This window comes from Puntigrus tetrazona, chromosome 6, assembly GCF_018831695.1.
Source record: "Puntigrus tetrazona isolate hp1 chromosome 6, ASM1883169v1, whole genome shotgun sequence".
NCBI classification, from domain to species: Eukaryota; Metazoa; Chordata; class Actinopteri; order Cypriniformes; family Cyprinidae; genus Puntigrus; species Puntigrus tetrazona.
This window is the reverse complement of record NC_056704.1, coordinates 18,261,429-18,286,628: the sequence shown is the minus strand read 5'-3', so window position 1 is coordinate 18,286,628 and position 25,200 is coordinate 18,261,429. Positions and strand designations below refer to the sequence as shown.

The following is a 25,200-nucleotide window of genomic DNA, read 5'->3' as shown; positions in this document are numbered from 1 at the left end:
CCTAGTTTTGTGCTATATTAAAGCCAAATTCAAGCAAACAATATGCAGCAACAACAAAACACATTACCATGCATTTCAATACATTGTATTATAAAGCACCAGGTAATAGCACCCCTCAACAAGCTGCACGATTTAGGCCAGAAGTACACTTGATGCAAATGCTCAGCTGAAGCCTTACAAACGCAGTTCTGTTGAACATATTAAATGGGTGTTCTAACGCTATGGAGACAATAACAAATCTCATGGGATGATAGAGCTATAGCTTCAAATGTCTTTGCTATTGAATCTGATCTGTTATTATTCAGGTAAACATACTTATGAGATCTAACTTGCTCAGCAGCATTTTCTTCAAACTGCCCTTTCTGATCTAAAAGAGAAAACCAGCTGTAGAAGCAAACAGTTTATGCTAATTCCAGTTTACGGCAATGCCGAGAAGGCAACTTGTACTTGAGCTTTGTTAGCGCATTCCTCTCCATAATCCTAAATTAAAGAGCTATAAAATAACAAAAAGACAAACTGGTGGACACTTAAATACTGTCACAAACGGACAGAATGAACTCCGAGACACATACTGTGAATGTAGCCATACCACCGATGAGGTCACGCATTGATCTCTTTCTGAATGTGAACATGAACATTTTAATCACAACCACAAACCTGGGTCACACTGTTCCGTCTCCTCCATTAAAGTGAATAATAAATCACAAAATGTTCCTTCACCTTTTCAATCACACCAATATTACACAAGCCTCAATGAAGGCAGAACCACACAAGAGCCTCTGCTTTGAGGTCACATCATAAACCTGAAGATTATTCAGCCTGCCCGTGACCTTGTCCAATTGGCAGAACGGAACTTTAAATTGTGTTTTCCTGCGAGTTAGGGTTTGATGGAAAGAGCTTGCTCATAGACTGTTCTGAAGTTCTGAAAGTCCTTGTGATACTGTTCTGTGATTATGTTAGGAAAGTACACATATACACCAAATAAAGGCACTTAATGAGCTCTTTACACTGGCAAATGCACTATTATCCATAAGTGTACTAATTTGCATAATTTTTTTATCAGCACACAAATTCAGATCAAATGATGAAAGAATTTTTGTTTTGGCTCTTCTGTAAAATTGGTGAAATGTCACGTACGCCCTACTGGTTCGCATCCCTTGTTTTATAATCACTTGCATCCACCGGCACTGCTTCGTTGTACCTTCAGCAGCATCAAGTAACACACAATAACACACAGTGGTGCCACAGTATACTGATTAATTAATTACAACCATTTAAAAATTAAATACTAATAACATGTTATTAGTACAGCACCAGTAAATGGTTGACACTCATCAACATAGTAGGTGGCGGAATTGCAACTCAAAACTAGTTGCCACTCATCATAGACAACAACACAGTGTGTAGTTATTACTACCACAAAAAAACATGTCTGAGAAGACAGACAAAGCAAGATGTTCTACTCTCAACCAAAAAAGTTCACTCGCCAGTGTGGGAGTTTTTTGGAATCCAGAAAAAAGATGCCCCAGTCTGTAAGAAATGCAGATTTTTATTCACTTTTATGGTTACAAACTCTCTTTCTCTCTCTCTCTGTCTACGCCTGCATTTTAAAGTGTGACTCATTTGCCAAATAAGAGAAAATAATAATAATGTTAAAGATGAATTTAACTAATACCAGTATATATTAAACATATTGAATGGTAAAACTTTATTTTAAGTCACATGTACTTACTATTATAAGAATCCTAACAATAAATTATTCATAATTTTTGGGTGGATTGACGGATGAATTGTTCACCACAAAAATAGCAATGTGAGCTAACAAAATAAATATAGTCCATTTTGATTTTACGGAGGCTGTTTACCGTCAATTCAATTTCTACACTCAAATGTGATAAACAAAACTGCCTATATTATGTTGATTTAGTCAGGTTTACTGATGTGCCATTTGTGAATGCCTTGCATGCTGTTATCGTACAGTATGTGAAACAGGTGAGATACCGTGAGTAACAAGTCTACTGAAGTTCTGAAAGTCCTTGTGATACTGTTCTGTGATTATGTTAGGAAAGTACACATATACACCAAATAAAGGCACTTAATGAGCTCTTTACACTGGCAAATGCACTATTATCCATAAGTGTACTAATTTGCATAATTTTTTTTTTTATCAGCACACAAATTCAGATCAAATGATGAAAGAATTTTTGTTTTGGCTCTTCTGTAAAATTGGTGAAATGTCACGTACGCCCTACTGGTTCGCATCCCTTGTTTTATAATCACTTGCATCCACCGGCACTGCTTCGTTGTACCTTCAGCAGCATCAAGTAACACACAATAACACACAGTGGTGCCACAGTATACTGATTAATTAATTACAACCATTTAAAAATTAAATACTAATAACATGTTATTAGTACAGCACCAGTAAATGGTTGACACTCATCAACATAGTAGGTGGCGGAATTGCAACTCAAAACTAGTTGCCACTCATCATAGACAACAACACAGTGTGTAGTTATTACTACCACAAAAAAAAACATGTCTGAGAAGACAGACAAAGCAAGATGTTCTACTCTCAACCAAAAAAAGTTCACTCGCCAGTGTGGGAGTTTTTTTGGAATCCAGAAAAAAGATGCCCCAGTCTGTAAGAAATGCAGATTTTTATTCACTTTTATGGTTACAAACTCTCTTTCTCTCTCTCTCTCTCTGTCTACGCCTGCATTTTAAAGTGTGACTCATTTGCCAAATAAGAGAAAATAATAATAATGTTAAAGATGAATTTAACTAATACCAGTATATATTAAACATATTGAATGGTAAAACTTTATTTTAAGTCACATGTACTTACTATTATAAGAATCCTAACAATAAATTATTCATAATTTTTGGGTGGATTGACGGATGAATTGTTCACCACAAAAATAGCAATGTGAGCTAACAAAATAAATATAGTCCATTTTGATTTTACGGAGGCTGTTTACCGTCAATTCAATTTCTACACTCAAATGTGATAAACAAAACTGCCTATATTATGTTGATTTAGTCAGGTTTACTGATGTGCCATTTGTGAATGCCTTGCATGCTGTTATCGTACAGTATGTGAAACAGGTGAGATACCGTGAGTAACAAGTCTACTGCAGCCAAACATCTTGCATACCCTTAGTCGAAAATTGTTGGTCTTGGAGTTTGTACACAATGACTGTACAGGTTTGCAGTTTAGTTTTTACTGAAGTTAAAAGACTTCAACTCTACTGAGAGAAAGTGAGCGAGAGAGAGACAGAGAGAGAGAATTTGGCAGAGCGTAACTAAAGCTGGCAAGAATTATTCCTACATAATTAATAGTCTGAGGTGTAAGACAGGATGCCATGGTGTTTTAGCCTTGAGTAGATAGTGACAGCGTGTTTTGGCACAAGGCTATCATTCTATGCCAGAAAAATGTTCGGTCACATGCTTGTGTCTGTGTGTTTTTGTTTATTTGTGCAGTCATGTATAATTTGTCCAACAAGTTCCCCAAGACATTCTCAACAGGCATAAGACAGCAGCACAATATCCTTTCACCCGTGAATAACCCAGCATCAAATAAGAACAGTGGGAATTAATTACATACTTTTTTACGTAGATCCTGGTTGGAAACGATAATGACATTTGGTGGATCTCCAACAGCAGTGGCAGCTCCTCCGATGTTGGTGAAAATGACCTCTGCAATCAGGACATGCCTAGGGTCCAGATTAAGCACTTCACATAACCTAGAGTACAAAAGATATCACAGGACCTGATTAGGACTGATGTTCCTGCAGCAATGCAATGCAAACACATTACAGTGGTCTCCAAGAAAGGTAAACGCTCACTAGGATTTTTTTGGAGAAAGGTGTGCTATTATCTTTTTAATCTATCATACTTTCATGATTATTATTCTTCAGCAGCAAAACTTCAAACTAAGATGCAAAAAACATTAAATATAAAAAGGTCCAGGTTTGTGCTCAAGTTTAGTTTTCCATGCTATATTGGCATTAAAAAAATCTCTTGCACATGCAGATTGCCTGTTAACGAAAAGCTGATACTCTCTAATTTCTCAAATTCATTCTTTAAGAGTGTGCGTGTGTACTGTGTCTCTGAACACTGAAGCCTGAAGGTGTTTGAAGATGCAATTGATGATGCATAATCAAAAAAAGGAGTCATTTCTCACCAGCAGTGTCATAAAAATGCTGAGGCTGCGCGTAACATTTTAATGGCTATATGTGAAATTGATTTTTTTTTATCCCAACACACAAGATATTTTTTTTTTGTCTATATAAGATGATAAGAATTTGACAGATTAATTTTGCAGTAGGATGAAAATACAAATAAAAGCATCCTTGCTGAAAAAAGATATGCTTTGTTGGCCTTCAAGGTTTTTTATCAGCAGGGATGAAAGACTATTACGTGATGGTTAATTGCTTCATAGCACGTGTTCTTTGAAAGACATTGCGAAATAAATGATGCCATCAGGATACAAATATATAAAACTAGACTTGAGACCACAAATAATAATGTGCACAGGCACCAATGAATCGCACTGAGATACAACGTGTAACTGTGAAAAGAAGAAAATAAGTTCAAATGGAGCTGAAAAGAGCAATGAGGTGGGAAGTTTACAGCATAAAGACATGACTTATTGTATCTTCATATAAATCTAAGCGCAGGCTGACAGAGAAATTCTTGGCCAGAGAAAGGCCAAGGCCTTTTGGATTTTTTTTTTCCATATTAGTAGTTCAGCTGAACAAACTTCTTTGCAAAGACCTATTAGAAAAATGTTCCAAGTTAAGATCTATTGATAGCATCTGCTGCATGCTGTCACTTCATAGATTTGGAGAAATGGATTTGTCCCTCATTTCTAAAAATTAAACAAAGTCAAGTTTTACAGCAAAGCCCTTACAATGAATGTCTGTGGGGAAAGGCATTCTGGGCATATTCTGAGCAGTATAGACTGCATAAATATTCCGGATATGTCCTCAGAACATTGTATTTTATAGTTTATTGGACTGTGATTTCTTGTGAAATAGACTGTATTACTAAACAGGGTTAGGTTATAAGAGAAAGAGACTCTGTTTGACGAAGAGAGACCATTACCTGATTGTAACAGGGGTGAAGAGCATCATGGTTGTTACATTATCAAGAAAGGCTGACAGAATGGCCGCAATTAGGCACAGAATGATAATCATGGGCCACACTCTTCCTCGCGATAACTGATACGCCTGTGTGGAGACATACAGAACACTGTTAGGAATACTTCATTATGGGTTTGCAAAGTTCGATTTTTCTTGCACCTTCACATTAAAAATAAATTAAACTCCAAAACCTCTTGCCTTTGTTTATGAACATTAACAAAATCATGTGTTCAAAATATCCTCCAGTGGAATGGAGAGAGAGATTTAACAGCGCCTCAAAGACAGAGAATCAAGGGCAGTCCTCTGAGAGGCTCTCAGAACACAGTGTTCAAAAGTGAACTTTAATGAGAAATTCAGTCTAAAAAACTGACATGGATCTATAGTGTTTTTGTTCATTCAGGGTTTAGCGCTAAAAGAATGTTCATGCCTGAAAAGAAAAGAATATAAAAAAAAAGAACTCCACTTTAGGAGCCTGTCGCTATGGAGACATTATCAGGCTGCCTGGAATCATTCTAATCAAGTGGTAATGCATGGGTGTTGTAACCCACCCATTATGTCACTGCTAAAAAACTGACAAATAAACAAAGAGTAAAGGACTGTTCACACCAAGGATGATAACTATAATGCTAACAATAAAGAAAGAATAGCAGATATCACAACTGTGAATGGCACAAAGGAACTATAGTATATCCAGATATCCAGATCCAGCCGATGAATGATGAAAACATTGACATTCAACCTCTTGAACATTTAACCTATAATGCACTTTTTATATGTAATATAACTCATGTTTCCCCAGAATGTGTCTGTAAAGTTTCTGCTCAAAATACTTCACAGATCATTAATGATAGCATTTTATAAATGCATTTTTCAGTAGAAGCAGAAACACACACAATGTTTTCATGCATGTCTTTTTAAAAGCAATCAAGCTTCTGCTTACCACCCTCTTTTTTTTAAGAATAGGGCTTTGTCTTTGCAGCTCTACCCTCAGATACTTAGCTAAAAAAAAATCTGTTATTATCGTCATGTTTTTAAATCATTAGCATTAAACCATATTGGTTTAAACTTCTGCTTTAGGGTTTTCTGAGCGCACACAAACAGAAAGCGGCTCATCTCATTGCATGTTAGTACTACACCAAGTTCTCTTTCATGTCTTATTGCTCTTAAACTGTCAAATACACCTTAAATCCAAATGTTGTAGGCTTGCAGCTAAAGACAATACAATACAATACTTTCGACATGATGTTAGCAGTGGGTGGAAACGTACAGATTATGGGTGTGCAGAAAAATTAATAAAGGGCTTGTTTTTTCACAAGCTTGCAGAGGAAGTCTCCCAAAAGGTTGGTAAATGAACCGGGGACCCGATTATAGCACTTATACAAAGAAAAGGTCACCTTTTGAAGAGGCAGATGATAAACAGAACATTACTGTGCATTGGTATGGACACTAATATTGTTAGTGTTATAGTTTTCGTTCTTCGTGAGATCATGCTGTAACCAAACTACACACAGGTAGAAAAAGCTTGATTTTTTTTTTTTTTTTCAAGGGAAAATGTTTATTTTGTCTTGAGATGGTGTTCAATCAAAAGGGTTTCTATGGCAATATTTTAATTTGTGGAACATGTCCTTGTCCAGAACCCTCTTAATATCCTTGAATGGGATGAGAGGACATAAGTGTGCACCCTCATAATGTCCTGAGCACATCTATAATGTACCAACAGGTCTTTTACAACAGTCCACAGAATGCCTGAAAATAAGGAACAGGATATTTATCCAATTAAGCTCACCCTAAGACTTATTTTTAGGCTTTCATTAAATCTAACCTATTTTCTTTACAATTTATAAACATTTGCATAATATTACAAAGATTTGTTCCATCTGATTCCTTTTCATGACTCTATTGGGGCTTAAATTTCATATATAAAACATTTGTAGGGTTGTCATCACTTAGCGTGAGAGTGAATGACAGGCATTTTTAGGACAGCTATTGTAATAGCTCCTTTGCCCCAAAGCTTACTGGGAAAAGTAGCATGATGGGATTACATTGACTGAATCAAAAATAGGGACATCAATAATGTAAAATGAAAGCATATCAGACTGAATCAATAGCAGCAGTTCACATGCTACCTTGTTAATGCTGACTAAATGTTAGTTGTTATTTTTATCTGTAAGTATATAAGGTATATAAATGCATATAGTGTTATTGTGAGAGAGACTGAGTGGACTAATTTCAGAGAGAGTATGATAAAATAACTCTCTCAGAGAGACTTAAGCAAATCACAAACAAGCATATGCAACATAATGACTCAGAAAACTCACCTTCACTGCACAGTAATCAAAGAAACCGGTCTCAGAGAATATTGCCACCAGTATCATCTGAAAGTAAACAGGAAGGGTTATAAGACTTGAAGATTTCATGGTTTCTATTTTTAGTGCTTACCGCCACATGTGTCGCTATAAAATCACATTATGTCTCAAATACCACACGGTCTCTCACTCAATTTCATGCCACATATATCTTTCTCTGATTTTTTTTTGTGCCCTGAGATACAGAAACAGACATCTTCAAAATACATAAAATCAATAAAGAGAAACATCAATATTTCTGAGTTTATTAAAGCAAACGTTTCTAATGTGAAATGGCTCTCAGTCTCTTTCATAGTCAGTCTTTAAAATTGACAGATGCTGTGATTCATTTTCTATCATGAGTCTCTGATTTTCTTTTATGCTTTTCCTCAAATACTCCTACATGTAGTCTTCTGGATGAGGGCTGATTTAATGTATTTGTTTCCATGGAGACAGACACTGAACAAACAGAGATCTTGAAAAGGGTGGCACTTCAGCAATAATATTAGAGAGGCCGTGTGTTTTTAAAATGTATTTATATTTTTTGGTCACATTCTGTTGCATTAACATAAAACATGTAAAATGTAAAAAATAGGACTTATGATATGTGCAGACCACCAGCCACACCTAATGAACATTTCAACCGATTGTGTCGCGTCAAAGTACGTGTAATGCAAGAGTTCTTTCTAAAAGAAGCACTAGGTTAACATCACAATAAAGAAAGGTGCCCCAATAAGTGCATGGCAGGCTGACCAGCCTGAGAGACTGATATGGGTTGAGGTTAAGAGTTGGATTAAGGGTATTGTCAGACTGTCAAGCACTTAGCAGGGCAACTTTCTCTGACAGGCAGGTTAAAGCATCTCATTACACCAGGTTTAATGCTGTCGGAAAGAACCAAAATATTAGATTTGACCTGAAAAAAAAAAACACGATGGCTTGGGTGATTCCTTCTTTAATAGGTTTTGCCCATTTTATCATATAAGACCAGTTTCATCTAAATGTAACTGCATACATCTTTTTAACAAGTCACAAATCTGAGATACAGTATATACAGTCATAGCAACAGCACACCGGTTTTTATGAATAACATTAATACTGCTAAAATAGCAGGCACCACTAATAAATTAGTTGTATTTTTTTTTTCATTTGAAAAAGCCCTGCTGCGAGTTCATATTTAATACGTTTCTCTGGAACCCTGCTACTCAGGTTGACTGAGTAAAAAAGCTGCTGGAGAGCTTCTAGACCTGTTAGAATTATGCTTACCATTCCAAAGAGCAATGCCAGAGTTTCATAGTCAATCCATTCTACAACAGTCATCAGACTCGGCCTCTGCAGTAAAAACACAGTGGAATGAAACAGTCATCTGCTTTCCTCAGATGCAAAAAACATTTTTACACTGTAGTTTTCTGAATTATTGAAATAATTGCACCAATTACCATATAATTTAGGCCTACTTACTGTATTCTGTTTACTGGGGTATTTACCAACCAACAAAGTTGAAAGTTCACAAAGTTTTTAGTAAAAAAAAAAAAACGACAGAGATTTGTTTTTTTTTGTTTTTTTTTTAAAGGGCACTCCATCTATCAAACAGACAGAAGTGCACTGAATAATTTTACTTGCACTGAAATAACATATTTATCTTCAATTTCTGGAATACAATAAGTAATGCATAGAGCCACAATGAGAAAGGAAGATTTTAGCACATTAGAGTAAATCAGTGCAATTACTGCTAATGTCCCATTTATGTGAAATAGCCCGGTTAGTTAATTGTGCAAATGTCTGTATCTTTTATCATGTGTATATATATATATATATATATATATATATATATATATATATATATATATATATATATATATATATATATATATATATACACACACATATAGCCTTTGATCTTAAGCTAATAAAACTAAAGGTCATCACTGCAGTTCTCAAAATTAATAAAGTCCATATCATGACAAAATGAATGCTATCTTCATCAGAGTAGAATAAATAATATTCTCTAAAACTTACATCTCCAATAAAAGCCAGTGCTGCCAGAGCAGCCAGGGATCCTAACATTGCAGCCAGAGTGCGGTGAACAATCTGCAAACACAGAAGCAACATTTTATTCACAATTGGAATACTACATATTTTTGGCACTTTTATGATTAACCTGGTCATATATTAATAGGCACAATGTAACACAAACTAGACTTGTGCTATGGGGTCACTAAGATGTTCTGAGTGTTTTTGGCATGTTGCTATGCAGCTGCAAGAATCTTCTAGGTGGATGACTACTGCCCCCATGTCTTTATTTTGTTGTGGTCCTGTGGTTGTGGTTTACAACGATAGCCAGTGCAGCTTTCTCACCGTTTTGTCACTAACAAGGCAAAAATAATGCCTGATTAAAACTAAAGTCTGATCGCCTAGAAAAATAATAGCACAACTCATCTAAACAAGGCGCACGATATGAAGCATCATTCTCATACGTAGCACAAAATTTTAATACTTGGGATTAGGGGTGTGTTCAAATCCCAACCCCTTTTGCTTTCCTTAGCAAACACTATTAAATATGTAAAATATAATGCTAGTCTGTAACAGATTTTGGACAGCCAAACAGATCTGCTCATTCAAAATGCCAATTAGCTCTCTTCCCCACACTTCATTTATATTTGATCCACCTCATTTCTTACAATAAATTCATTCTGACCTTTTTATGCACTCTTATAATCGAATGATAAATACAGATTTACGAGGATATATGCATCAGTCGGTAAAGACCAGCTCTTCAATCAGCCTCTGGACTAAAAGTGCCGACTTAAAGTGCACTGTCGGATATCAACATCTTCAGCATCTGTTTTCCTGGAGAGAGCACTTGACTGGAACACCTGAATCAAACTTTGTCTGATGCACCTCTTTCGGTGTCATGTGCCAAGATGGAGCAGTCACTACAAGAGCGTGTAATCAGCAAGAAGAGCCAAAGAAGGGCAATGAGTACATAACATGCAGGCTAACAGCTAATGACTCCAGTCTCTAAAGAGCAAGTAATCTGTGTCAGTCCGACAACTTCCCTGAGGGGGAGGAACACTTGGTGCAATGTTGTGATTGTAAGTCTAAAACAGGTCATTAAGATAAATTGTTGAACACTGCTTTCTGAGCAGAATTAATCAGCAACATGGATATACATTGTGCTGCTTTGCATAAGAAAGTATCCTCTGAGACTAATGTTTCTCTGTTTTGCGGTTTAAACCAATTACTCTCAATTATAGGGTAAGAAACAGTTTATGGCTAAATGAAATGTCAAAATGTGCCTGTGTGAGATGCAGTGTTAGTTTTATACTCGAAGCCCCCCAGTAACTGAGAAACCGCGATTCTAGTCTATTTTAAGAATAATCTATCAGGCATTATTAAAATGTTTACAAGATATCTGCAATTAGATTGTGAAAATACATTATTCATAAATCTTTTAAGGCATATTAATATTTATAAGCATATCATACTGTTGTATATCTCAGATTTTAGGTTTTGCCCTCTCTCGAGGCAAATGAGTTTTAGCTATCAGAGCTGCTGATGAAACTCACCATCTGAGCCCTTTTAATCAAAGTAGTTTTCAAAGAGCTGATTCTAGATCAGTTCGGAGGATTATCACTAAGCTGCTATGCAATTCAGATAGGAAGAACAGGCCCAGGTCAATACAACAAATGCTTCCTTGCTTACAATGGAGTCCAAATGTCTGAGAACACGAGCTTCTGTGGAATACAGTGCTTCTCACACATAGACTTTACCTGGGAGGGCCGCTCAATATGGCCGCTATATTTGGTGATACATCATAGGTCATTAGATACATCATGATCATTAGGTTTTCATTTAAACTTTACCTTTTTCCCACTAAAATTGCTATGCTGGCAATATAATTTGTAAATACATTTTTTAAAATTCTCTCTATATTTTTTTTTTTACTAGTGGTCTAGGGAATCTTGAACTTTAATGCTTAGTGCTGTATTATATCATCTGATTCAGCAGTCTATTAAAAGCTGATTATGAATCTGGGCAGCTGCACCTTCCTTCTGGCACACACATATACATTTGGCTACATCATTTGCCGTTTAGATCAATACACGAAAAGCAGCAATATTTTAATCATAATTGGACTAAGTAATGGTGGCTCTGTTTCCTAGTATTAAAAAACAAGCTCAAAAAGTAACAGACACATTTAAACTAAGACAGTACATATGAGCAAGTGTTGTTTAGGTGTTATGTTACTTCTACTAAAATGTCATGCTGAGTTATGTGTGAGATATTCATCATTAAAAATGAACAGACTGCACTCAGTTGGACAGCACAGCTACTGTGTTTTTCTAACACTTTTTGAAGATTTCTAAAAAGCCTAGTTCATATATATATATATATATACATACATACATACATACATACATATATGATTGTAATGATTTCAAATAGCCAGAAAAAAATATAATGTAAAATTGGATACATTTAGTAAACCCAATTTTAAAATCACAGTAAATAAAATTACAATGACTTTACCCAATTAACAAAAAATTTGTTCATTCACTTTTAAAAAAACATATGTTTTTTTTAAGTCTCCTTGATGACTGTGCAGCCAGTTATGAAGCATTAGTATTAACGGTAAAAGTGGAAACATGAGCCCCCAAAGTCTCCATTAGCATTCTCACAACGGTCTAATTAAACTCTTCGACACGCAGCATGCTGTCCCTCCTGAAGAAATAAATGTAATTAGGAAGGGAGGTCCCCTCTGCCCTCATGTCCCCCTGGAGCCACACTAAAGCGCCGCTTTCTCGCAAAACTCTAAAAAGTGTGCACTAAAGGGAAAAGAGGAAGTTAAAAATGTGGAGGAGTGTTTTGCTTGTAAGGCTCTTTAAGGCTCTGGTTGTTCAGACTAGCATGACTAACACAGTATGACAGTGAACAAAATAAATAAATAATACATCAAATTTTATTTTTTTAATAAAAAAGGTTAACTGGTGTCATAAGCAAAAAAGACTGGAAAATGAAGTATATATAATGCAAAAAAGACACTGATGCACCTATTTGATGCACCTGTAAAACAAATGCACCTTTTTTTTAATTCTTTTATCATTTACATTTTTATAATTAAGTGATATGATCATGTTTGAGTGAACAGTTTTCTTAAAAAAATAACATTATAACAATATTATAACGTCTTAGTATTTCGTTTTTCCCTTACTGATTTGATTGCCAGCAGCACTCAAGCTGTATGAACTCTGAACAATCCATGTTATTCACGGCAGGATTTTCAGAGAATGCAAGAAACATCAACATTTCGCACAGGAGTCCACAATGTGACCTAGAAATAGTGTGGAGTCCTTCTTAAATTTTCCTCCTAATACACAATGTACAATGTTTCAGAGGCTTAAAACATTGACTATTTTCATTTGTACATTTGTACTAATACATTTTGGTCATGCAACTATACTCAAGCTCTAAATCCAGTTTGATTCATTGTTTGAATCAAGTTGGCTTCGGGTATATGAAAAAAACTGACATATTTTTGTGGAATGGCAATCAGTGTTGGCCAGTAAAAAGCTCTGCCTGTCCGCATTAGTAGAGCCTAGCGACCTCTAGTGCTCAACAGGAGAAAAATAAAATAAAATAAAAATAAAAAAACATGAGTTTATGAATAGCTCCTGCCAAGGACATCTCAGTGCAGTGCTGCATCTACAAGCACAACTTTAGAAAGTTTATGAATAGCATACCCAGCATGACATCTACTCTTCCTCAAGAGTTACAAAAGGCTACAGATGTGTGCACGCAAATCTCAGACGACGCCACACAGAATCAATGTGGCAAAACAGCCGGGATGATCTTGTTTATGGGGATAAAATATGGGATGAGTCATGAGAGACCATTGAACGGATTACTGTGCGGTGTGAAAATAATGTCTTCACACCGACACCTCATATTTTACCTCAAAGATGATGAGCACATAGACTCCTGCCAGGATCAATCCGGCGATAAGCACCTGTGTTTCCACGGTTACATAGAGTGACTGGTGAGTCATGGACAGAGGAACCACCTGACTGTCTAACAGAAAGGCCTGCACACTGATCAGAATAGGAGCGCTGGAGGGCAAGAGAAAGAGACAGATTAGAGAGACGGAGACACACTGAAGCATACACCGTGACAGGAACTACTGCAAAAGCCATATTATCACATGATCACATTTACTGAACTACTAACACAATTTAAAAATCTGATGGCAGTAGTATGACAAGATTATTCTTTTTTTTTAAATACAAAGCACCTTTTTTATTTGTTTGATCGTACCTGCTAACCATTTCAAATGTCCTTGTTTTCAGAATTTGGTCACTTCTTTGGGAATGCAATGGTATAGTCCAGTTATAAAGCACCTGTTAAGAAAAATACTAGAATTTAAACTCTGATTGTACATAATAATCTCTTTCAATCTTTTAATTTTAATTTTATATATTTTAAATACAGTATCCTCAAAAAAGTATTTGGATACTTGTAAGTGACAAATATATACATCAATATCAAACTATAAGGTATTTAAAGACATTTTGGTAACGCTTTTAGAATATGTAACACTTGTTAACTATTAACCACAACTTTTCCCTTCAATAAATTCTTAATTTGCTGCTCATTAATAGTTAGTAAGGTAGTTGTTAAGTTTAGGTATTGATTAGGAATAGGGGTCATGTAGAAAAAGGAATTAATTTGTGCCTAATTAGCACTGATAAATGGCTAATATTCTAGTAATATACATGCTAATAAGCAAATAAGCGTAAAATAAAGTGTTTCCAACATTTTTTATTTGTATATTATATTATATAAACAATTTACAATTCAGTGCAATTTGTGGTCAATAAGTACAATAAGTACTTGCATACTTTCTACTCATCAAAGAATCCTGACAAAAAATATCTTCTTCTACAAAAATATATAAGTAGCACAACTGTCAGCATAACAGTTGAGAGATTTTTTGATATAATAACATATGATATTAAAGGGGTCATATGGTGTTGCTAAAACGAATATTATTTTTTGTATTTGTTGTAATGCAATGAGTTTATGCAGTTTAAGGTGCAAAAAACACATAATTTCCCACATACTGTACATTTTTATTTCTCCTCTAAGCCCCACCTCCTGAAACGAGTAGATTTTTATAAAGCTCATCATTCTAATAAAGCAAGGTGTGCTCTAATTGGCCAGCTATTCAGTGCATTGTGACTAGACAAATACTGCAAGCATGTGGCGGCCCCTTAACATAACATGATGCCGTGTCCCAGTGCTATGAAACCAAAAAATTAGGCATAGGCTACTCTCCAGTTTTAGTCTGTAATCCGTAAATGAGCTGAACACACTAATATTTGTGTTGAACTGTTCTGGAACAGTACAAATTGACCACTGATTTCTAGTTGTGTCTTTTGGAAGCACAAAGTAATTTCACTTTCACAACGACACTACAGAATAATTGCTCCAACTTTTTTCCTTTCCATAAACATTTGGGCAGCGTTATGAAAACACGCCCCCCACTTTGTGATGTAGCAAAGTGGGGGAGTGTTTAAACAAGCCGTACAAGTAATAACCTTTATAAAAAAAAACAATATCTCTTTGGTTTTGAGACTTTAGTCTTTGAAACTTTACAGATCTTCTTTATGCACCAAGAGCTTGTAACATTCTAAAGAGAAAAGAAAATATGAAATCGCATCATATGACCCCTTTAATAAGAAATGCTTCTTGATCACAAAATCGCTATATTAAAAGGATTTCTGAAGAATCCTGTGATGCTGAAGACGAGTGATGTCAGCTTTTCCATTACTATCATTTTTATTAAATTAATATTAGTCTTGGAAAGCATTAAACCATGTCATAAATTAACTTAGACGCGATGCCATGCCACGAAATTTAATAAAATCTAAACATGTCTAACATAAGTTTAAATATTATTTTGTGTGATCTTACAGCCATACTGAAAGCAAAAAGAGATCATTTACCTCAGATCTTAAAACAATAAATTAAAGAAGAGATGTCCATTAAAATTGTGAACTCGCTGTGATCCGAGTGTATTTTATAACAAAGATGTTATCAGTCACTTTGTATGTGCATTTAATAATGTTAACAAGCTTTAATATCTATAAATTCAATTATAAACGTATCGATTTTGTTGCGTGTGCAGTGCGCTTCCATAGAGAGCCCGCCCACACATGCTTCTGATTGGCTGTGATATTTGATTGATTCTGTCGTATCACATCTGGTGTAGACACACAAATTGCTTGTCGCTGGAATTTTGTTGTGTCGCGTGTGGTCATCCATATTTTAAGCACAAATACAGTTTTCAAGCTAAGTGTATTCAGTAACCAAAGGTCAAGGTAACCAAATTGACTTATACTGTATATTTTATTCAGGCTCTGTTGAAGCAACTCTTACCTGCTGGTTTCTTCTGCGACGAGACCCCTCGTCAGTCTGCTCCACCTGGATCAGAATATACTCCTGGGCCTCTTGTACTGCCTCTATCCCTCCCAAAAATGGCCCACCAACCTGCAACTTCAGCTGGGAGTTGTCACGAAAATCAGTGAGATTCATGGCTACAGCGAAAAGCTGGGTTAAGAAAAATGTCCACAAACTAGGAAACACATTACAAATGAGATCACATTACAGCAAATATCCATCAAGCTTTAACCTAAACATTTTGGAAAAGTTTTGCAAACAGATGTCAGCTGGCCACGCTTTCATTTTGGACAGACAATCCCCTCCCACCAGCAGAAGGTACTCTGAAACACTTCAGTGCATTGTTCACTCTTCACATTCATCTCTCCAGCTCTGCAGGACCCGTAGATCGCTGCAAGTATCAGGCAGATCTGTTGTTATGCACGAAGTCATAGGCAAGACTGTTACCATGACACAGGCCGCTGTAAATAGCAGATGGTGAGATTGTCACAGAAAAGGAAATGAATTAGCACAGCCCTTCAGTGCAATCTCAGAACCAAACATAAAATCCCGCAGGGTCTGAGGAGTTAGCGAAGTGGCATGCATCATCACAATATTTGACTTGTGCATTAATGATTCTTATTTATCTAGTCAATGCAAACCCAAAAATTGCAGATTCTCTAAAGTACACAAATGGGGAGGATACAGAAACTCTCGGTGGATGAGACTGCCAGCATCCTCCAGGGGCTTTCCCTGTCAGGATACATGCTGAAAAACAGCTGATGGTTCAAATAAATATAGTTATTTCAGAGTGGCAGACAAATAAATTCATTGAGCTTTTGTAAGTAAAAGCTCATGTTTTGTTGAGTAAATCTGACGACTCGAACCAACTTACTGAACACAGAACAACAATGATGAAGATGGTCAAGAGTTTTGATGTCCTTAAGCAATACCTAAAAAAACAAATGTAGGCACTTGTTGGAATTTTGAGTCATGGAACTAAAGAAAAACGTTTTCCACTATTTTCAATATTTAATGTTTCTAAATTTAGAGGTATTAAATATATATGACAAGTTAGTTAGTTATTTTTTACCTAATCAAAATAAAAGGACTGCACTTTAACTGGAATATACAATGTTACATTTAATTTATTTATGCGATGGTGAAGCTAAATTTTTATCAGCCACTAACTCTAATCTCAAGTGTCACATGATCCTTAAGAAATGATTCTAATATGTTGATTTGCTGCTTAAAAGCATATTAAAAAGTAAATGTTCAATAGAACAGTGTTTATTTAAAGTAGGACTCAGAATATCAAAAAATGTAACATGAAACATCAGAAATGTCTTTAATGTTAATTTTAATCTATTTCATCCTTTTTTTTCTCCTGACCCCAAATTTTGAAGGGTGGTGTTTGTATACCGTACCTGATGGGGGATGACAGTTTGAAGTAATGTTCACATTTCTCCATGGATGTGATGTGGGAGAGACTGGTCACCTCACTTCCCAGCCTGCACCTCCTCTCCAATTCAGCAGAGCTAGCCTCCCATGATTCCTCTCCAGACCCCAGGCTGGGCTCATGCAGTGTCATGTAGGTTATACTGCACAAAATAGTGTAAAGACAATGGATTAAACACTGCGGTGCTTACAAAAGCAACCCAAGAGTTTGACTTCTCACTCGACCAATAGTGTGAGCTCGGGACGAGAATATTTGTTCAGTAGTTAAAATAAATTAGCTTGACCCGGGAAACCTGTTTACAATAAAATGTCACATTCATTGCCACTAGTCGCACCGAACCAAAACACTTCACCTTTAAATTTAGTTGTGAAAATCCAATCCCTCTTGGTTAACTTTTACTATCATCCAAAGAAAAACATCACTTCTGCAGCTACGAAGCGATCAGTCATCTAAATGCTAATTGCAGCCACACAACAGAGATTAAAACCAACGAAAGGTGTTAAAAGCCTGTTATGCTACACAGTTCTTTGACAAATTCATGCTAAGATAGGATACACCTAAGTGCCTAGACATAACTAGACTTTTGTGTTAATTATAGGCAGCAAGATACATTATTCTGACTGAGAGCACAATATAATCGCTAGCAGCATTAGCATTCAGCTCACCGCCTTACAGAGGGAATGAAAAATGTGTTAGTGATGGCAGCAGATAGCAACCAGCCATATTAGCACTATGACAACAGTTTGCTCCATGTAGGACCCCTGATCTCAGAGGGCTGTCATGATAACCAGGGGTCTTCGATAGAGCATCCCCGGTGGTAAAATTGTTTGATATTTAAGTAATTTATGAAAAACTGATAAACAAAACACAATATTAATATAACTTCAAATACATCTACAAGCTAAAATGTAGCAGCGCATCTTATGTTGTAAATAAAATATATGTTATAGAATTTACTTTAATTTGAACATTTCTTAAATTTAATTTGAACATTTTATATCATGTTTGCTCACAATATCTATACTATGAAATATTTTAGAGTTGGGCATAACTACAAAAATGTATATTAATTATAAAAGTTCTCATGGATTTTTATGCATCACATGACTTTTCCAGATCTACAAATTATATTTTTAAAATTAGCCTTCTTCAGATATTGAGTGTGTTATTGAGAGGCTGAATCAAACTAATATTTAATTTAATATGTTTTGTCTTATTTTTAGTCATTTAATACAGCCAATCATGTTTGATCACATTTGAGTTTTTAATTCCGTTTGTAATTAAATGTATACCATGTATACCTGATGTATACCTAATCAAATAAAGTTTTGTGAAAATGGGAATATTCAGCATTGAAGAGGACATAATATCCTCCAAACAAAAATTAATACAGGTGTAATCCTTATGACTATAACTCTTGTTACATAAAATCATTGGCTTTAGAGTTCTGACAGCGATACATGGGTGAATCAAGGACTCGTTCTGGGGAAATCAGGAAATGCATTCAACAAAATAACTGGTGCCTCAAAAACATTGACGAACTACAATATTATACTGGGTCGCCCACATAAAATTATTAATCTTTATACAATAGTTTGGGATTCTCATGCAAATAACATGGCTAGCAAACTTGAATGCGATTCAGTCTAGTATCACATCCAATGTGTTGGAATCGTTCCCGATTATTATAGAGGCTGACAACTGAGAGTTCAAATACTGTACTGCAGGCAGTGTTTGGTTTAATTAAGAAGTACATAGAGGTCAAGACCACTTCAAGATATCAAAATGCCATATATTATGTGAGGAACTCTGTTTGCCTTCAACTTGGTAATACATAAAATAATTGTAGGAAATGAAGGTCAGAAAGCCACTTTTTCTCATTACTGAATGAGAGTGAGGTCGGTAATTACAGACCCCAGGTAATATTCCTACAGCTGTTCTGCAAAGCTTTCTTCACTAAAGCCAAGTCAACAGGTCCTGCAACGAATGGTTAACGCTTGCAACAAACAAAAATGATATTCTATTATGCTTAACAGATGATTAATTAAATAGCCAGAAATGCTATTAACTTTGATTTGTATAGTTTGGTATATATAATTATACCTGAATACATATCAAGCTCTGATTTGCTCGCAGATGATTACTGGAAAAAGGTTATTATAAAGCAGGAGTACACCACAAATTAACCGTTATCAGTAAATACATATATATATATATGTTTTGAATAAAATAAAATCAAGAAAAACAAACCTTAAAAAGAATTGTTCGCTGAAAAAACAGAAAAGAAAACAGCAACAGAACATCGAATATGAAACATTGTGAAACCAACAGGGAAATATATACAGGCTCACCTGTCATTTTGGGGGAACTTGAGCAGGGGTGACCGTTCTGTGTGGTTGGCTTGGTTGGATTTGCCTTTGAGGAGGTTTACCATGCTGAAGCTGTGCCTGGGAACAAGGAGAAAACTTATTAAATCCGCGCATGATGTCTGTCATAAATAACATCTCAGCCACATTTAGAAATCAATTCTTGGCATCCATTTTTAATGACTCTTCTATAAAAACTGGCTGCTGAAATAACATAGAACGAAAAGTCTTTGAGCAGAACTGAAAGTCATTCTTCCTTTTTGCCTTCTGTTTATTCATCTTACACCACTATGAAACAGCTAGTGTCAAACTAAGCTACTTTTTCATAAAATAAAGGTAGATTTTCAAAGATTAGCAAGTTGCACGTCCAAAGGTTAACGACAATTATATAAGTCACCCTTCTGGTGCACTGATCTGATGATTTAACTGGCACCTCGTAACTTGGCACGGTGGATGGGCATCAGGTGGTTTGCAGATTTAAAGAGGCATGAAAGTGATATGGTTATGACAGATTTAAGGACAACAGCATCTTGCTTATTCAGGCCTTGAATACTAGAGTAAGGTTCTGGCCTTGGTTTCCATGCTATGAAATACAATGACACAAAGAAATAAATCAAACAATTGCTTTGTGACTTTATCTTGTGCCAGTGAAACAAGGTAAACAATGAAACAATGTAATGCATGAATCCCCAACAAAAGTCAATGCCACTATCTCATGGTTTTAAGATGTTTATCATTAAACATCTCATTTAACAGATATCCAATTAGGACCCAGGAAACCAGTTATTTTTTGTGGCAAGTGCCCCATTTTTGTGTTCATACTGATGGTGTCTTCATTTAGAAATATCTAGCAGGTACTCCATGGCAGTGCAGCAGCACATGACACTTTTTGTCAGAAGAACCACTGAGATAATTTAAGAACACATTTGCAGGTCCTCTGATGCTGGTTAACTGTGACCTGGCATGCAAATAAATAAATGAAATAGCAAATGTTAGTAAGTGTTTTACACATACCTGCCTGATGGCCAAAACACTATATTGAAATTATTTTGTTATATACTGTGTGATTTCAATTTTATTTCACTTACTTCTGCATTGGGTTATTTTAATTTTACATTACGTTTTTTTTTTTTTTATTGTTAGCTTTTCATATATGAACCACCTGCAGTTTCCTTGTGAAGCCCTGTTTGGGAAAGGGTGGTATGCATGCGATAATTATTATTTTTATGATTTTTGTAATGCATCATAAAATGCATTCAAATATATTAATGCGGTAATAAAGGCATACTGTAGTACCTCGTTAATATATTTCAATATAACTGAAAAGGGCCAGTAGCATTGCTTTATTCAGCAATCATTATCCTCTAAACTTCCTCAGACAAGGACATCTTTATTTACTGTAGCCATAAAGCAAACATTTCACATCTCATATACTCAATAACAAAAACAAATAAAATCAATAGTCTCCAGGAGAAGAGGGGTGAGAGAAGTATGGGTTGAGGCATTGTTGATATTTTTTCGGCCTGTGTGAATAGAACAGATGGAAATCCTGAGAACTCTGTGGGCTAATTACTAGAGCCTCTTCAGTAATCTAATAATTGTGAAAAATTCTCTGTTTGTCATAATTAATGACAGTTTAAATGGGTAAAGTCCCTCTTATCTCTTCAATTGGCTCTGAATTTGTGTGTGAGTTATGAAGAGCCTTTTGCAGAATGCCAGAATAGATCAATGCTGCTAAGCACAGGCCAGACTATAGAATCAACGCTAGTCCAATTCTAACACATCATTGGGCAAATCCCAAACCTCAGCTGCTTAGCATTACAGAGGGCTCAAACAACTCACCCACCCCTACCGATGCCTCTGCTCACTGCAAACAGCTGGGTTGGGAGTGTGTGTGTGTGTGTGTGTGTGTGTGTGTGCGTGTGAGTGTGTCTGCGGGCTCCAGACAAGACATAATAGCCATGGCCTCCAGGATATATCCTGGTGTTGAGTTTGGGCAAAAGGGAGATTAGACAGGATATTTCAAGGCCTTTAATCCCTCTCCCTGCAGTTACACAACGGAAAGGAGATTTGAAATGTTAGCTCACTGAATGCAGGATTTATAAATGAAGCAATGCCTTCTCTTATTGTGGCTGAATCCAAGTGTGTGAGGTCCAGATGAGAATGAAACCGAAGAGGGGGTGTATATAGCCCAGTGGGATAGCTACCATTCTCTTAGATCCAGCATTGGAAAACCAGTCTAATTTAACGCTACCTAACATACTCCGTTTCATTTCATGAACAATATGTAGAAAACTGGTCCGTATTCAAAAATATAATTCTGTGAAAACAAATACATATATGTGCACATAAACACACACTGTGTATATCTATATGTGTTTTTAAAAGTACTATTTGTCTTGCCGAACATAAGATAATTTCAAACCCATTGAACATTCCACTGAGACCAATCTTTTGAATAATAACACGCATGCAGTTTTCCCATAGGACAGAAAGATAAATCAAAATCGACGAAAATACATATATATTTTATTAAATTGCACTTGATGCGATCAGGTTATTTCATTGAGGGCGGTTATCATTAAAGAATTCCTGTAGGAGAGAGCAGTCATGAGAACAGAAGCAGACCACATCTCATGCATGACTAACAATTAATCATGTGATGGCTGTACTGTACCGTCTAAGCCGACAAGTGTCACAACCACAAGCTTGAGATTAAGACCCCCATCTTCATACTCTACAGTACCATCTCACACACACTTTTTTCTCTCACAAAGACACATATTTTAAAGTTAGTACAATAATGTGACTACGCACGTGAGCACCAATCCTCTTTAGAGTCGATTAGCAGCTGTTTCACACAGAAAAGCTCTCACTAAGGGTTCTGGAAACCTTATCTGCCAAATGTGTTCTGCTGAATGTCAGCCATATTAGTGGAAGTTACAATCATTTCGTACAGCACATTTTGCATTAAGTTTCCTTTTCCTGGCATGAGGTTTCTTCTAAATATCTCAAAGTTGATGCATGCTACTTTGTTCAAATGTTTTCTCTTAATGCAGCTGAGAAACAAATATAAGTAAGTCATTTATAGATTGTTCTCCCAGAAGAGTGTAAACACTGTGGCACTATCAAAACAATTGTTTTATTTGTTTGTGCTCAAAAGTCTGGTTGAATGAGTTCGTCTGTTGTCCCGTCCCAAAAATCTTTGTGCATTCAAGTTCTCCAGGGAAGTTCATACTTACAATTTGGAAAGTCGTAATTATGACGTTGTTCGGAGAAAGATAGTGGCATTCCCATGGTTGTTAACTAAAGCTAAACTAAAACCATATATAAGTTATCATAATTGTACAATAATCTCATATTTAATCTCATTAAATTAAAATTAACTAAATTTACTGTAAATCTAAACATAATAAAATAATAACTTAATTCATAAAGAACGGACAAATGCAAACACTGCATCTCAAAGAGTTTCCCACTTCTTCATTAGAATATGAATATAAATTAGAATATAAAAATATACAATTAAAACAAATCCAGGTGGTGATGAGAAAGTCACATGATGAACCAAAGCCCATCACAAACAGCTTCAGAAATCAGAAAAAAGCCAATAAACAATAAACATTAATTTAAAAACATTAGATGTAACATACAACCCTAATAAACATAACTGATAAAAAGAACTACGAATAAACATAGTGATTTTAAAGACAAAAAATATATATTATATTATATAAATTATATTAAAATAAAGAAAAAAAGGGAATTCTTGGAATGCCAATTTACCAATTAGTCAATACGTTTTTCACAGTATATTTTGAAGAAATTTACCGTTAACCATTAAACAGTTTTTATTTCTGTTAAAATCACAGCCATTTTTTTTTTTACAGGGAATGTTGTTTTGTCCTGATTATGGACAAAAACATTCCTATAAGAAGAAATGTCAGTAATGCAAGATGGAGCACATTGAGAATCAGTATACGATGATGGATGAATTTTGAATTTTAATTTGGGGGTGAAATATCCCTTTAACAGAACTGATTCTTTATGAACTATTTGACTGCCCTACCTATCATCTTGATGGACGTCGGTGTAGATTATGCAGTGTCCCGAGGGCATGGCTGCAGCCTGCAGCAATTTCTGTGTCTCTCTCTTCCCAGAGAATCCCTCCAACAGACGAAGCTCATCAAAGTTCCCTGCCACAGTGTCCGACTTTCTGCAGCCTACCCTGCTGGAGTGACCCTGGCCTCCGGTCTGAGACATCTCCACCTCAATATTACTCTTATTCTCCAGGTACATCTTCACTCAGGCACACTGGACCGCAACTGGAGGAGAAGGGGAACACTGAGGTTAAATGATCTTTTAATACAGCATAGATTTCATATTTATGGTAACTAACATCAGATGAGTTCTTCAGAGACTTTAAAATGAGTTCTGTAAGCCAAGTACAGAAGAATGATGTATAGACAGAAATATTCAGAGATACAGAACTGCACTGCGTAGGATTTTCTTTCATAAGGATGCACCTGCCCCCTCTAGTGATTCCCAAGCATATAGCAAATACAGTACATAAAACATACATTTTTTCCCATCAAGACTCATTATAATTACTAAGACACTTCATATATATGAAACGGTAAGTATTAATGCCAGAAACAGTACTGCACGCCTTCTTAAAGTGAATGGTCACGTATTATAGCCACAATCCCATTGTTATTTCAAAGTCTCAAGTAGGGATGCAATGATTCTAGATTTTGTTGGTACAACTATTGTCTGTGGAATAATTACAGTTTTCTGATTATGACGATTATTAAGCTGCATCAGTTTGTTCTGTGTAACAGAAACACCTTTACGATGAATTAACTGTGATGTTTTAAAACGCTGATCGCGAAACAGGTTGTTCGCTGCAGCCCTAGTTTCAAGCACTTAAAGGAATAGTTCACCCAAAAATGTAATTACTCCATATTTTACTCACCCGAAAGCCATCCTAGGTGTATATGACATTCTTCTTTCAGAACAACACAGTCAGAGTCAAATTTACCCTGGCTCTTCCAAGATTGGTAATGTGGATAGCAGCCTTTATTTTGAAAATGGTAAAAAGGATATATCCACAAGTACTGCAACGAAAAATTAACCTATATGCCTTCAGGGGGTTATCACATGTCCTCTGAAGCAGATCGATGGGTTTTTGTAACAAATAATTATTAAAATTATTATGCAAATAACCTGGAATTTAATTTTTAAAACTCTGACTGTGAAAGTCATATACACTTAAACTGTAAAAAAGCCCACTTTTGGCAACCAGCTTCAGCAACTTGAGAAAACTCATACAAACATAAGCTGAGAAAACTCAAAAATCTGCAGTAGCTGGTTGCCTTAAAAAAAAATTTAGCCTTCGGGGTTTCGGGGAGATGAACATTTTTGGATGAACTATTCCTTTAAGGAAA

The 25,200-nt window shown here is 35.7% G+C and overlaps 1 protein-coding gene across 1 annotated transcript in view; it reads right to left on the bottom strand.

Moving 5' to 3' along the window:
* oca2 (oculocutaneous albinism II) overlaps nucleotides 1-25,200 on the bottom strand; it is a 77,754-nt gene that overhangs the window by 46,647 nt on the left and 5,907 nt on the right. Inside the window, exons 3-15 of the mRNA XM_043242595.1 lie at nucleotides 23,823-24,078; nucleotides 19,739-19,834; nucleotides 17,356-17,529; nucleotides 16,824-16,881; nucleotides 16,635-16,707; nucleotides 15,929-16,086; nucleotides 13,805-13,887; nucleotides 13,446-13,599; nucleotides 9,509-9,580; nucleotides 8,756-8,821; nucleotides 7,466-7,522; nucleotides 5,110-5,234; nucleotides 3,608-3,746 (exon numbers count right to left, since the gene is read on the bottom strand). Coding sequence (XP_043098530.1) covers nucleotides 3,608-3,746; nucleotides 5,110-5,234; nucleotides 7,466-7,522; nucleotides 8,756-8,821; nucleotides 9,509-9,580; nucleotides 13,446-13,599; nucleotides 13,805-13,887; nucleotides 15,929-16,086; nucleotides 16,635-16,707; nucleotides 16,824-16,881; nucleotides 17,356-17,529; nucleotides 19,739-19,834; nucleotides 23,823-24,052 — 1,485 coding nt within the window. The 5' untranslated portion in view covers nucleotides 24,053-24,078. The remainder of the gene's footprint in view (nucleotides 1-3,607; nucleotides 3,747-5,109; nucleotides 5,235-7,465; nucleotides 7,523-8,755; nucleotides 8,822-9,508; nucleotides 9,581-13,445; nucleotides 13,600-13,804; nucleotides 13,888-15,928; nucleotides 16,087-16,634; nucleotides 16,708-16,823; nucleotides 16,882-17,355; nucleotides 17,530-19,738; nucleotides 19,835-23,822; nucleotides 24,079-25,200) is intronic.